A 14,787-nucleotide genomic window follows, 5' to 3' on the forward strand; every position below is an offset into this window, starting at 1 on the left:
CGATTTTTTAAACTCAGGATTACCGACCAGTGAGTCGTATACTTTGTTTAAGAACCTAAGATATGTAAAGTTCAAAGGTGAAAAAAAAATCCTGCTCATTTGATCTCATACTCTGCTCTAAAAGAACAAATCACACACAACGGAGTGTCGCGGTCAACCCTCACACTTGCTGATAAAACTCAAATTTCATACCTGTTTTCACCTTCGTACCAATTTCGCATGTCCAGAGGAACAAGGAATTTAACAGATTTAATGATACCTAAAATATTTTCAAATCTTTCTTGAAGTGCGGCTAAGATGTGCCTCTTTTGCGGCAGAATACCTCTAAAACCCCTTAAGTGTCTTTGTTTTATATTGATACTAGTCAAGGTGTTACAGAGAAACCTTGACAAGTTCATCAGATTCCATGTTCCGAGTCACCATCCTCGAATTTATTTATTGTTCAAAGCTGGGTTAAGATACCCCAGGGTAGTGTGAAATATGATTTCAGATCTGAAAGCTTTAAAAGAAAATTCAGTGTAAATATTTTTTATGATCAATTTGATGATTGGATGTTCTGAAAAAAAACTGGAAATTTTTTCTCAAAAATGCTTTTGAACTGATAAATAAAGAAACGTAGATTGAAAGTTAACCCTGGGTTAGTATTAATTGGCCTTCGAACAACTGAGCCCAGGCGTATCTTAACTCTATTAATCAGTTCATATGATAAATAACGCAGACGCCTGAATGACAACGACATGAAAGAATTAAATGGAAGCACCTTCAAAAAAATGGCATATTTAAAGGAACTGTAAGTGAATGTGAAAATAATGTTTTTGAAGGCATTGCTACTCGTAGAAACAAAGTTACGCAATTTATAATTTCCCACTGCAGGATCTCAATGTATTAAATTCTTTTTTGTGACTCATACTGTGCAATGATACAGAATCAGATAATAGGAAAACACTGATAACTCTTCGAAATCAGTCAGATTTTAAAATTAGGAAAGGTTTAAATTCTCACTGCACTCAAGCGAGACCTCTTTTGTCAAAGAATTTCTCTGGAAAAGTTTTATCAATATATCTTCTGATGCAAATCATTGCTCCAAGTTGATAAAAATTAAAGAATTGAGGTAAAGTGAAGATTAATTCTTAACACTGCATCAGCTTGAGAAACCATTATCAGTTTGTTGATGTTATCCTTCTAAAATTTTGTTACATCATATAATCCGTCCCACTCCTACGTGCGCCATGCTCTCGAGCGTATTATTTTCCAGTTCAGCCCTCCCACTCGTTGAATAACTACGTAGAACTTTATCGTATGGCATTGCTTCGAATGACATTGCATTTTGTTGTGATGTATGATCAGACACATGTAATTATTTGTTTTATTGTGTTTCGCACGATACAGTTATTAGAAATAACTGTGTTTGGTTTTTATTCTGCCATTCTTTTATTTTTTTACATTTTATTTCTATTTTTCTCTTATCGCTCATACACTAATATATAGCCAATAGACTAGTAATTTGTAAACTTCTCAATAAAACTAAGTAGATTTCTCTTCTTCAACGCAGATGGTTGCAAGACAACAACTTCACTGAATTGCCTCCCGAATTATTCCAAGATCTAAAAAGACTGAAGGAACTGTAAGTTACATGCAGACGCTTTTTAGCTATTTAGCTCTGTAACAGCGGTTAAGGGATGATGATTATTAGCATTTAATGTCACCTCCCTTCCAAAAGAAGCCTGCTCGTGTGATTATATTGATAATAATAATCTAGTAACCTTATTATGGCGTCAATAATTATACGAGATTAGAGGAGATATTTCCATTTTCAAATTTTTCTGATATTGCCTTCAGCACTAAAAACGGAAAGAAACCAATTGAACCATCTCAAACTGTATCGTCATTGTTGTTCTGATAAGCAGAATAGAAGATTTTCAGTCATACAGCAACGAAATCGATGCGTGCCATAGATCGTGTCTAGTCATTAAATAGTTTTCTGTTGTGAACTAGTTAGGTGTCTGCACAAAACACGGGCTCGATGATTTCTTTACTGAGTAATTCACTGCAATAGGAGAGATAATCAGCTTCTACCAGCCTCAGATAGCAGTGCTTAGGGTGCGATCAAATTTCAACTTGTCAAGTGGCAATTCCTTTTCTGTAAAATTAGCGAGCCAGCCATGGCGATTGCACTGCATTAACTCTTCCTTTCTCTTTATTATATTACGCACATTGCTTGTACACTATTACTTTCATTTCCTTCATTATTCTTAATGACCATTGTCCGTATGTCTTTTTTTTAACGAATTTCAAATAACATTGTGAATTAAGACGCACTTTCTTGTCTTGTCATTCCTATTAGCTATCTGTCAAACAACAAATTGAAGACTCTACCAGATGGAATTTTTAACAGCCTTTCCAGTCTGGAATATCTGTGAGTATATTAATCATTCAACAAAAGAAAAAATGCGAAAAGAGGTCAATGAATTTTTCCAAGAGCACATTTCTCAAAGCTGCGTGGCCATGTTCAGTTAACAGAAACATGTAAGGTAAAATTGAAAGGTCTGACGAGTGTATAAATCGAAATTTGCGAGCACTCATGTTTTGTTACTAAAACAGCACAGTTCTCGTGCTAAAAATAAATAAGTTGCCAGATGAAAGTACGCTAAAACAGGTCATTTATCATGAGGAGAGCAAAAGAAAAGAACACCCACTACCCCTGGATCATTCTCCTCCGTAAGGATTAGTAAAAAGCTCTATGGATCACTTTTTGTCTCGCTGTCATGAAGATTTCATGGTCAATTTTTGTAAAGCTGTTTAAACGAATTTTAGAATGTTACATCACGTTGATGTGCTTAGGTGAGAAAAATTGAGATTTTATTCTATGAATCAATATTGGTAATTTTATGATTATAGATTTGTAGCTATGGTTGTTATTATATTTTTTAGGGATTTGTCAAGTAATGAAATTGGATATCTACCGCCATACATCTTTAAAAATATTACAGCTGTAAAATTGCTGTAAGTGATATTCTCCTTGAGTTAAGATAAATCAAAAATTATCTTCGAGAGTTACATTGCGATTACAACAAGAAGTGAAGAAATCAGCTTCCTAGTTTATGACAATTTACATTTCTTATATATTTTAAGCAGCTAAAAATTTTTTGTCTTGGAATTATTTTTTGTGACAGAAGCTAGGAATTTGTTCACTTAGATCCTAAAGCAACCCAAATAATATAATTTTGTAAAAATGGGCAATAGACTACTTACGATTTTTCAAATTCAGCTTTAAACACCACAGGGCCCAGTTGTTCAAAGGTCGATTAGCCCTAACCCAGGGTTGAATTTTAATTCAGGTTTCTTTATTTCTTTGTCCAAGAGTCTTTTAAGGAAAATGTTCATTATTCTTTTTAGAACATCCAATGATCAAATTGGAAGCAAAAAGATTTGAACTGAATTTTCTCTTAAAGCTTTCAGACCTGAAATCAAATCTCACACTAACCCTTAGTTACCTTAACCCAGCTTTGAACAACCCGGGCCAGACCTCGAGCAGAGGTTTGTGGTAATAAACTCTAAAGTTTCTCTGACCTGAGAGCATTAAAGTTACATGTAGGTCTAATGTTTTCTTTTTTTCTATGATATTCAAATATCAAACCTGGGAGTTAATTGTACTGCAGTAAATGAAGAAGATAATTAAGACAAAAGTAGATTTAAAGATATCCCTTCATGTGTGTATTTCAGTCTAACATCTGCACCGCGCTTTTTCAGGAAAATGGACTACAACAAAATTGAGAGGCTTCATGAAGATCAATTCCAGGGCTTAGTGAAGTTGTTCGAGTTGTTAGTACACTTAGATTTTAAACGTTAATTTTTCATTATGATCTGTTGCAATCTAAAGCATATTTTAGAACCAGCCCATTCATATGAATTTTAAAAAACTCATTCGGTGAATAAAATTTGACATGAAAAATGCCTACAAATTGACCATATTTATATGGAGAGGGGTGATACCCAAAAAAGTGCATGATAATCATATATTAGCAAGGTTTTTCTTTTTAACGTTTAAGCGATAAAGGGCTCATGTGCACAAATGAGATTTCTGTTCATATTCGTCCTTCAGATTATAGAGCCGCAATGATAAAGTTAACTTGAAAGGAAAAGGGCTTTTTTGAAGAAAGAAAAAAATGGCTTCAATTTAGCTGAGTCTATAAATATTGAGTTTAAGTGCAAAGGTTTGGATTAAAACGGTCATGAAATTTATTTTCTGAAGGAATTAACTTGCACATATATTAGTTGGAATAGAAAATCAGGAGCCATAATAGGGAACACCTTAGTAAATATGGCTAGTATCCTCTATTAGTACTAGCGTTAGTAAATATAGTAAGTATCCTCTATTAGTAATAGCCTCTATAATAAATGGATCACAATCTTTGTCACCAGATCGATATAATTGTGGTATAATTTTGATATCAGTTTTGCTGTTTAAATTAGATGTGCCATGCCTAGTTATGCTATGTTACTTGTATATTAATTTAAATTCCCTCTCACCTGTTTAAGACACCTCTCGGAGAACAGAATCGAGGCTTTGCCTGACAAGATTTTCGAGGGCGTTAAGGACCTCAAGGGCCTGTGAGTACAGCTGAAAACATACGAAACATTTCTTAAATTGTTTTAAAAGATGAAAATGTACATAACAGAAAGATGCAAAATATGGAATTCTTTTTTGAAAATGTTAACATGATCTCCAACAGGCGTGGTGTAAATTGTAATGCTCAACAGCGAAATTGTATTACTATCTACCTTCTTGACGAAAAAAAGAAGGCTTGCTATAAACATGGTTTTATTGAGCAAAGGTGGATATCATCAAAAAAGCAAACAAACATAGAGGAGAACTATGATAGTTCCGACGGCAACTTCAGGTGTAATTTTTAAGAATCAGACAATGCAAGACCCTGATTACCATCTGCTAGTTAATAATTATGTTATTACTTTTTACAGAAGTATCTTTGGCAATAAAATACAAAATGTCACCAGCACGACTTTCAGTCATGCCCGGGAACTGCGATTTTTGTAAGTTCACTGTAAATGGCAGTTCTTTATCACGGTACCTACAATAAAGCCGCATGTATTGCAATCGGATAAGATGCAGGTGTGAAGTTAATTTAGAGTATTATAGTTAATTGGGTATAATTTTTAATTTTGTTAAAGTCAAAGGAAAGGCTTGGGAAAATGAGATATACAATTTATTATAATCTAACTTTATTTTCACCTTCTATTTTAAATTTGCAGGTTCATGCACTACAACCTGATGGCTGAGCTCCCCATAGGCTTTTTTGGGCTTCTGCCGCACATTATCAGAGTGTAATACTCCATTATAATAATTTAGCACGACGGTTTAATAGGAGATTTGGGGCGGATGTTGTCTGAATTACCTTTGAACTAGAAATTGTTTTCAAATTGTAATGTGGGTGATGCAACCATTTTAATAATTTTGTTTCCTTCAGTCTGTTATGGTTCAGTTGATCAATAAATTTTCATTAATGCCAACATCTTCTATCTATTCCAATACTGAAATGATGTGAAGCCACATTTAGATATTAAATACCATTGCCTAAGGTATGCTTCGCGAGGCTCTCTGATTGCTATTAATTTATGAAAAAATGCTTATCAATTATCTTTGCCTCAGCATAGATCATTATTTTCTTGCCGATTGTTTTCGATAATCTTTATTATTGTGCTCTCATTGTTCTAACGATGTACCCTTTCTAATTTCCCCTTCTTTTTCTAATTCCAGAACTCTGGACACCAACCTGATGTGCTGCCACCTTGATCTTTTCAGGCAGGATGCCGATTGCGAATTTGCCTTCAATGATAACTTTGCAAGCTGTCACTCCATGTTCCGCAACCTTGCTCCAAGGAGAAGTCTTTGGGTTGTCGGCCTTCTTTCGTTGTTTGGGTCTGTGTTTGTAGTTGGGTGGCAGTATTTCTTACCTGATAACAATATGGTCCAGTCTATTATGTTGGTAAATCTGGGTATTTCAGACGGCATCATGGGTATTTACCTCATCATTATAGGTATAAAAGACCTGCAATGGTCAGGGGAATACTACCTGCACGACTATGAGTGGCGCACCGGCTGGTTTTGCCATTTCAATGGCGCCATGTCTGTACTTTCAAGCGAGGTGTCTGTTATGATGATTTCTCTGATTGCATGGGACAGGCTCAAGAACATTGTGTTTCCTTACACGTTTGCAAAAATTACACCAAGGCAGACCCGTATTATGTGTGTAGTTATCTGGCTTGTGGGAGGCATCATGGCATTCCTTCCGTTGTCTGGAATGCGATATTTTGGTGACTGGTATTATGGCAAGAACGTGGTGTGCCTGCCCCTGCAACTTTCCCCGCAATTACAAGAAGGCTGGGAATTCTCCACTTCCATCTTCATCGTTTTAAATTTTTCTCTTTTCCTATTTATTACGGTTGCTTATGTTGCCATCTTGTTGAAATCATGGTCGTCAAGCAGACGGCTGGGTGCGCATGGAACTGTTCGTGAAATACGAGCAAGAGCTCAAAGCGCACAGGCCAAAAGAGAAAGAGCACTTGCCAAAAGAGTCTTCTTCATTATTCTGACCGATTTCTTGTGTTGGATACCAATCATCGCTATCGGCATCAAATCGCACGTCGAGAAAACGTTTGATCCACCTGGTGATCTGGCAGTGTGGATTGCAGTGTTCGCCTTGCCGATCAATTCAGCTATCAACCCATTGCTGTATACACTTTCTACTCCACAGGTACCATTTTTCTCTTGCTTTTGAATGGAACATTCTTTCGTTTGTTGTTTTAAGAGACGTCTTTGCGAGATAGTTATCTGAATCAATCACCCGCGGTCCCAACGGTTTTTTTTAATTAGAAATTTTCCTATTGTTAATCAAAGACGGTCTCTCTCATGTCCTTATGACAGAAAAAAAAATAACCCAAAAGGAGAAAAAATGGGCATGGAAAAAAATATGAATGATCGCATAGTTGTTTGTTTATTTCTCTGCTGTTGGTTATAACCATGGAGACCAACTTGAATTTAAAAGCGGTTTGATCTATATTCCGACATACTTTATAAACTAAATTTCTACTGTATAGGTTCAAGCTGTTTTGAAAGCAAAATTGAGGAAGGTGTGGTCCAATGTTCGATCGATTTTCAGCAGTGGACAAAATCAAGAAGGTACAGTGCTATATTCCATTTATACATATCATAATCAGGCCTTGAAAGGGGGTATAGGTGTGAGTAGAGAATAGGACAATGCACTTCGGAAATTTATTTGAATTATTATTGGAATTATCATTATTACTTCAAAAAATTATTAAGGGGCAACCACGCAATTAAAAAAACAATAAATGGTTGAGCTTCGGTCTTCAATTTCGAGGGAAAGAAACAAATTGACTGGTTGAAGGATTTTTTAAAATCAATATGTGGACGAGATAGTTTGGTGTGTTATACTCCTCCACCGACGCAGCGCCACAGTTTCTTCAGAAACTTACCCCGCCCCCCGCCCCCCCCCCCTCCTCCTTAAAATATTTGGATAGGCCTAACAGTAGTTTATTCTCCGTTTGGAGAGGACCAAAAAAGATATGTTACTGCTATTTTATTACTTAGAAGGAGTAAATAATCAGCAGGGACAGATCGGAAATGGACATGAACACGCTATCAACGAAGAGGGTAAATATAGTGATTCCCAATGTGTATATTCTCTTTGCCTCGTTATGGTTTTGTGTGTAATACCTTTCTTTCGTTTCTTCTCTTCCCTTCTTAATCCCATTAATATTTTGTTTGTTTTTGTGTCTGCATTATCTTCCCCATAGGAGAACAGATTGAGATGCAAGTAATAGAACACAACGAAGTCCAAGAAGCGGAAGCCCCTGAATTGCCTGCTCCGCAACCGGGTCAGTATTCCATATGTATGCTTATTTCTTTAAAACATCATTTCAAAACTAGCCAATTAGAAAACTAGGGAATCAAACGGTAAATCTTTGAGGTTAATAGGTCGACTCAGAACTCGCATTCATTACTTATGTGTATAAATGTATAATGTTTTGATGTTAATGTTAATGTGTGATTGACTTTCTGATTTCAACTGTAATCAAGTAATCCACTGAAGTGGGTGAGCTCTTTCAAATTGAAATACCTATGATGAAACATACTATTCTTTTCTATTTTGATACGTGTGAATTTTGGTTAGGGAAAGATTAAGGAAATGTTTCCTCAAATGACATAAATGTGATTGGTTTTGTCACCTTTGGTTAATAATTGCAAAAAAAATCCTTTGGTTTTTCACAAGTTACATACAACAATTCTGACGACAGTTTTTCAACGACCCAGTTTCTGAACTTCCCCTTTGAGATCCCCATCCCTTTAAATTAGAAACCTGCACAGGTATCATGTGCAACAAAGGTAATATCGTTATCAATATGGCAAAGATCTAATAAATGAATGATACGTATTGAAATGATCATTCAATGTTTTACCTTTTTGCTTTTATTATCTGATAAATAACTCTAACATAACGATTTGAACCATCAACAGCAATGGTAAAAGCCTGTGGTGGGGATGAGACTCCATCTTCCTCAGGTATAATGTCTTCTAACTTGAATTAAAATTTCCTGCCTATTATTATAATTATTATTATTATTATTATCATTATTATTATTATTATCATTATTTCAGTTGATGTTGTTGTTCTTCCTCTTGAATCTTCATTCATGAAAATATATGAAATAAAGTCGTAGACAGCCGCTTCATTCACAATATCAGTACTGAAGCTATGACTTCAACCGCTTTTTACAACTGTTCCTAAAAATCGCCAACTACTTTGCAAGAAATAAAGTAGTAGGAATGAATAAAAGAACTTGAAAGTATTCGATCAAATCAACTGTCTTTTGCAAAAGTATGACTTCAACAGACAATCTCATGCGCACAAACTCGCAGATGTAAAACAATGCGAGCTGTATGACAAGTTTAACCAAGTTTTAACTCAACTGAGTAATCCATCGTGCTAGAACTTGTTAAGTTTATGCGCATTCAATGCGGAAACTAAACTGTACAGTAAACTTTATCGAAAGTATATAATGTTTGTTTATTTGTTTTTTTTTTAAGATTTCGTATCTGAATTACGTCATACGAATATTATTTTCTGTAAAATTCATTTGAAGAATAAACGAACCACAAAAGTTATGACATGTTTCACTCTACTTGTTGTTTGAAACAGATTATGAGGATGATTTTGATATCAGACCAGCCACTAAAAAGACTGTGGAAGGTAAAGAACTTTTTGTAGGAAACTATATTATTAGTGCTGGCTGTTACCACCAGCTTATACAAAAAGACTCCAAGTTTCTCCCATGAAGGAATTTATAAGAGAAGCCTTCCCTACCTACTGAAAGTAACCTTTTCATTGCAAATTCAAAAAAAAAAAGATTTTTAACTTTGGATTGATAGTCTCGCGGACACTAGGTGTGAAAGGAAATTGTGCAAAATTAGAAGTATTTATGTCTTTAACGCACTCAACATGAGGCGTTGTATATTTTGGTGGGAAGACTCTTGCGTAATACCTGGTTAATAACATCAATAGATAATTATTAGCAGCAAGCTAACCTCTAAGGAAAAAAATGAAATATGACGGAGATTCGAAAGCAAAAAGCGAATTTCTAATTTCCCACGCTAAAGTATAGTAGGTAGTTGTGTAAGTAAAAAAAGGTGAGGTTCTCACATTTTGCTTGAAACTGTTTTAATCCTCTTTGGCGGAATAGAGGGAAGGGAGTAGTTCTATTCATGTTTGAATGTAGTTAGACTCAAATAAGATTTGTTATCAACGCTGGACCCTCTCCCAAACAATTTGCAACTTATTTAAAAGAAGGATATTCTTTATTGCAGTTGCTGTTCATCATGGTGAAAGCCAGCATCGACGAAAAAGTCAAAAAGAAGGTATATGTTGAACTCCTTTTGTAACTAGGATTGTCTACTCTTTGACGGAAGGCTCTAATGCTGATAAGTGTCTATTTTTATGAAACCATTATTTCAAATTGAATGAAAGATCCGACTACAGGAGAGACTAGAAGTGACTGAAGTTTAAGGTGCTTACAGGAACCTTTTTTATATGTGGAGGCTTGCCGTTGATGTAACTCGTGGCTCTTGATACAAGCATTGAAATATATATGGCGATTGTCGTACACATTGGTTTCGGTGGACACATAACCTTACTTTGGTTAATGTCAAGATATTTTCAATTGTAAGCTGTTGAAAAAACGTTTGACTGAAATAGAGTACCAGCTTAGTCTCAACATTTTTTTCGCTTTCTGAGTCGAAATTCGAAATATTTTAAAGTTGAGGGGCATCTGCATTGAGGTCTTTTATGCGCATTCTTTTAGTACGTGAAGCAACAGGGATAACAGTTATCTGGCAAATTGGTGGCAATCGAACAATGGCTTTAAGAAGTGGCAAAATTTTACCGTCGACTATTTCAACGCTCCCGAATTTTCCGCTAATGTCCTCTCTCTGGTGATCCTCCCACAATTTCGATCACTTTCGATTCGTTATTTTCAATTATTCAAATGAATGTCATTCGTTGACTACAAATTTTTTGTACTAAGTACAAGTTTCTGCAGGCCAAGGAGGAGAGACAAAGCCTGAGACTAAAGAGCTAGCTGAGGAAGGTAAATATAATGACTTTTTTCTTGAACTGTACATTGTGCGACATAAGTTTCCTTTATTTCCGCATATAGTGGAAGTCACCTTTTCTTGAACTTATCTGCCATCTGGGCCAATTTCCTGGCTTACTCACAAAGTGACAGTGTGGGCAAGTCTATTGCGTTATATATGTCAGTCTTAAGGTCCTTATACTTCATCTTAATTAATAACTTTGCTATCACACAGCTGACAAATCTGTGGAGCAGGTGGAGAGTGAAGAGATTCCAAGGGCAAGTGACAAAGGTAAAGGAGAGGGTAGCTTTAATTGGTCACTCAGGAGGTTAAGCGGGTTATTGAAACATATCTTTCACCTTAGTAGTCGCTGAAAAAAGGAAACAAAAAAAATATTTCATGGTATGCTTTAGTAAAAACAAGATTGAATGGCTGAGTACTAATGTACCTTTTATCAAACACATTGTCTTCTGCAGAAGACGGAAGAGGGCACCAGCTTTGCCTCGTTCAATTTCGGCTCTCTGCGTCAGTCGAGTTAAATTTCAAGGGCATTTACGTGTAGGCGTTGTATACGCACTTATTCAGTATCTGAAGCAACAGAGACAAAAGTGATTGATGAATTGGTGGCAAACGTTGACCTTCGTCAATTGCAGTACTTCAAATGAACATCATTTAATAGGTACAATATGTTCTAATTCAATTTCTTCAGAAGGAGAAAAAAAGCTTGACACAGAAGAGCTAACTACGGAAGGTAAATACAACGATCATTTTTTTTAAGAACTATACTTTATTTACCATAACTTTCACCCAGTTATTTTTGCATACTATACAAGCTTTATTATTATTATCATGATTATTATCATTAATGTATTTTTTATAAATTTAAAGCTAACTGGGCCAATTTACTGATTTAATAGAAGGGCCATGGACCGAGTTTACCATCTAGACAACTTTATATATTTATGTACTTTACCTCATTCTAATAAATAACTTTGTTATCACACAGCTGGAAAATCTGTGGAGAAAGTGGAGAGTGAAGAAATTCCAATACCTAGGGATGAAGGTAAAGGAGAGGGAGGGTTTTTGTTTCTCACTCAAGAGTTTAAGGCACCAGATTAGTTATTGAGGCATATCTTTCATCTTGGTAGCCAATGAAAAATGAATGATTCGTAAACATGCTGAAGTAAAGGAAAAAGAAATAAATTGAAAGACTGAGTTCTAATTTGTTCAATTAATCATCTTTTATAAAAGCTCAAAAGGCAGAAGAAGAAGAAGAAGAAAAGAAGCGGCTTGAGTCTGACATGGAGGACACAGAGAAAGGTAGAGTTCTTTATAAATCAGCCAACATAGACTCGAAGTGGTCATGAATTAACACAAAATCTGTCCACGTTATTGTCTGAGGAAAGTTGAAACGCGGCGGTCCACATCAGAAGTGATTGAATTAAGAGAAAAGAGGAACACTTGAGTACTAATTGTACTTCGTCACAGTGAACGGCCAAGACTTGACTTGCAATACTGACACTAAATATGGCACCTTTGAATCTTCCAGAGCTCTCTCACTTTTTGTAACATTTCTTAGCTATAAAGATGTTTGCTTAGATGGAGGAAACATAGCTGCCACGTGGTAAAGCTATTTAATTAGAAGCGAGGCTTATGACGTCGTAAACCTCAACTTTTAAAACTCTTTAACACAGACAAGTTAGAATTGTGTTAGCAATAATAAATTCTGATTAAGTAGCTTAATATATACATTTTTCTCTTTTCGTAATCCAAGGAGGGGAAGAAGAGGTTTTTGATACCAGACTTTAGTTCTTGCTGTTCGAACCAAGGTAAATGTTTGTTGTGTCTTCTTCAATAGTGAGTACCACTGACTGAAGGGTGCGGAAAACCTTTAAAACATTTGTGCACTTTTTGATATCTTATCAAACTTATTAAACTAGTTTCAGATTTGAGATGAAGGGTGAAATTTTCGTACTTCTGCTCTGATGCATTTCCGTGTACATGCATGGGCTGTTGACTCCTGATTTCTTGAACCTTCAGTCTCTAGAACCTTCTCATAATCTGAATAATACTGTCTGGTCAACGGGCCAACTGGTGAGCTGGCCACTACGCCGTCAGATTACATTAACTGATTAAGCTGACAGACAGATGATATAACTATCTGACTGTCTGCTTGACTGTTTCCCTTGCTGTGGGCATGGCAATGAACTGATTAATTTTCTAGCTGCCTGCTGAGTCAGAAGCCTGAACCAGTTGACCGACTGACGGTTTGTTGATCAAGCAAACAAATTATTAATACACACGTTTTGCAATAAATAAATCAATGTGCTTTTACTCCTTCCATTACTAAAGAGACCGTAAGGAGTAAGGACTGAAGAAGAGAAATCAAGAATTCAAGAAGAAATGGAATTGTAGTAATCATTATGTAGTGTCTGTGGAAGTATCTTGGTCAAAACAATCCTTTTTGTTTATTTTCCCTTCGATAAAATAATAACATAAGTTAGTTAGCTGAACTATAGATTGCATAACATGCTATAGAACATATTGGGCGCTATCGCTGAATGGGCGTGTAATGGCAGTTCTGTCTTCATTTCCGTTTGATCTTTTCTGTTTTCTTTTTAATGTTTATTTTTTGTTTGTTTATTTTATTTAATTTTTGTGTGTGTATGTGTGTTGACTTTGACAAGTTTAACTACTTGTTAGTGTTTTTCTTTTAGCATATTTCAAAATTGCATGTTTTAGCGATTAATAGCTCATTTCTAAGTTCTTTAATCTAAAAGAAAACAAAGCATTCACTGTTTAACTTCTCACATCGTTAATATTTAATAATATCCTGATGATCTAAATAGTTAATTTCATAAAACGTTTTGACTCGTTTACGAGAATTTTATTCGGTAAGAGTTACAGTAACGGTTATTTGGGGCTTCAGATTATGTTAAAGAACTCAGAAAATTTTACGGCCTGGGATTTAGTTCTGAGAGACTCTGCATGATCATAACAACTATATAAATACCCCAGTTCCACAGCTAAGTATCGATATCTTTTTTTTTGTTTTTTTTTTTCTATTTCATCACTATCTCTTAAAGAAGAATAATTAAAAATGTAACAAAAGAATAGTTAACATTTTATTGGATGAGAAGTCATTAATCAGTTCTTTGGCAGTTTATTAAGTTACCCAAGTAGTAATCTAAATAGTCGATTTTTAGAATTTTTTATAACTCCTTTTCGAGCATTACAATACAACCTACATGTAAAGTGCGTTTTCTTTCGTGATTTTAGGACGTTTATCGCGAGTGCAGATTTAACAAATAACTTATAAAAACGTTTAGGTATGCCAGGGAGTTTAGAGGTTCAACAAAAATTATAATTGTTTATTTTCACAACTCGCTTGTGAGAATTTTGCACTCAGACTACGTTTCAAAAAACAAAAAGAAAATAGAAGACATTGCTTATTAGAGGTTTTGAAGTTTATCAATAAGCTAGGTAGGCCATTTAATAGAATTTTCATAACTCCTTTGCGAGCGTTATAATCATTAGGACTTAAAGTGATGTCCATATAGATCATGCTTACATTACTGATAATTCACTCAAAATAAAAAAAGTAATGAAAAGGTCTAAGAATATCACTAAATTAGATATTTGGTAGTGAGTTGAAGTCTAATTTGTAGTTAATTTCTAGATTTTTTAACTCATTTTGAGAATTCTAATTCATTGTAGAACGTGATATTCAAATAACTTCGTGATTTGGCTCAAACGTGCTCATCAAACATGGCTTTTACAGTGAGGATAATTTGAATACGAACGTGCCTTCTAGAGGAACATGGTACAAAGCAAAGAGAATTGTAACAAGTGGAAAAGTTGTCAATAAGTGCGTCATGTTTATTGTAAGTCAGAGCCTTCAATAAAACACCTTTTAGACCTTATGCTTGAATCTGATGTCTATAAACCCAAGAAAAGTTGTAAAGTCTGACTTGGGCTTCATCGGCAGCGTTGTTGATTAGTGACTGGTCATAATTGCCCTTTCTTCTCTCCAGAAACGAGGCATGAACTTTTATCTTCAAATTGGCCAACGAGATACTGCAAATGCGACACAATGTCAGCGTCGAGGGGGGAGGGAG

General features: G+C 35.2%; 2 protein-coding genes across 2 annotated transcripts in view; both read left to right on the forward strand.

Annotated features, from left to right (window-relative positions):
• LOC136280782 (leucine-rich repeat-containing protein 15-like) overlaps positions 1-794 on the forward strand; it is a 29,179-nt gene extending 28,385 nt beyond the window's left edge. The window contains exon 9 of the mRNA XM_066166480.1: positions 719-794. Coding sequence (XP_066022577.1) covers positions 719-794 — 76 coding nt within the window. The remainder of the gene's footprint in view (positions 1-718) is intronic.
• Positions 795-1,558: 764 nt separating this feature from the next.
• On the forward strand, positions 1,559-12,491 carry LOC131795362 (G-protein coupled receptor GRL101-like). The gene is made up of 20 exons (XM_066166481.1): positions 1,559-1,624; positions 2,345-2,416; positions 2,932-3,003; positions 3,751-3,822; positions 4,540-4,611; positions 4,981-5,052; positions 5,272-5,343; positions 5,777-6,773; positions 7,117-7,198; positions 7,631-7,693; positions 7,837-7,917; positions 8,558-8,602; positions 9,240-9,290; positions 9,905-9,955; positions 10,621-10,683; positions 10,904-10,960; positions 11,379-11,420; positions 11,676-11,732; positions 11,921-11,989; positions 12,444-12,491. The coding sequence occupies exons 4-20, from the start codon at positions 3,755-3,757 to the stop codon at positions 12,476-12,478; spliced, it is 1,977 nt and encodes a 658-aa protein (XP_066022578.1). The 5' UTR covers positions 1,559-1,624; positions 2,345-2,416; positions 2,932-3,003; positions 3,751-3,754; the 3' UTR covers positions 12,479-12,491.
• Positions 12,492-14,787: the final 2,296 nt, after the last annotated feature.

This window comes from Pocillopora verrucosa, chromosome 5 (assembly GCF_036669915.1).
Source record: "Pocillopora verrucosa isolate sample1 chromosome 5, ASM3666991v2, whole genome shotgun sequence".
Taxonomy (NCBI): domain Eukaryota; kingdom Metazoa; phylum Cnidaria; class Anthozoa; order Scleractinia; family Pocilloporidae; genus Pocillopora; species Pocillopora verrucosa.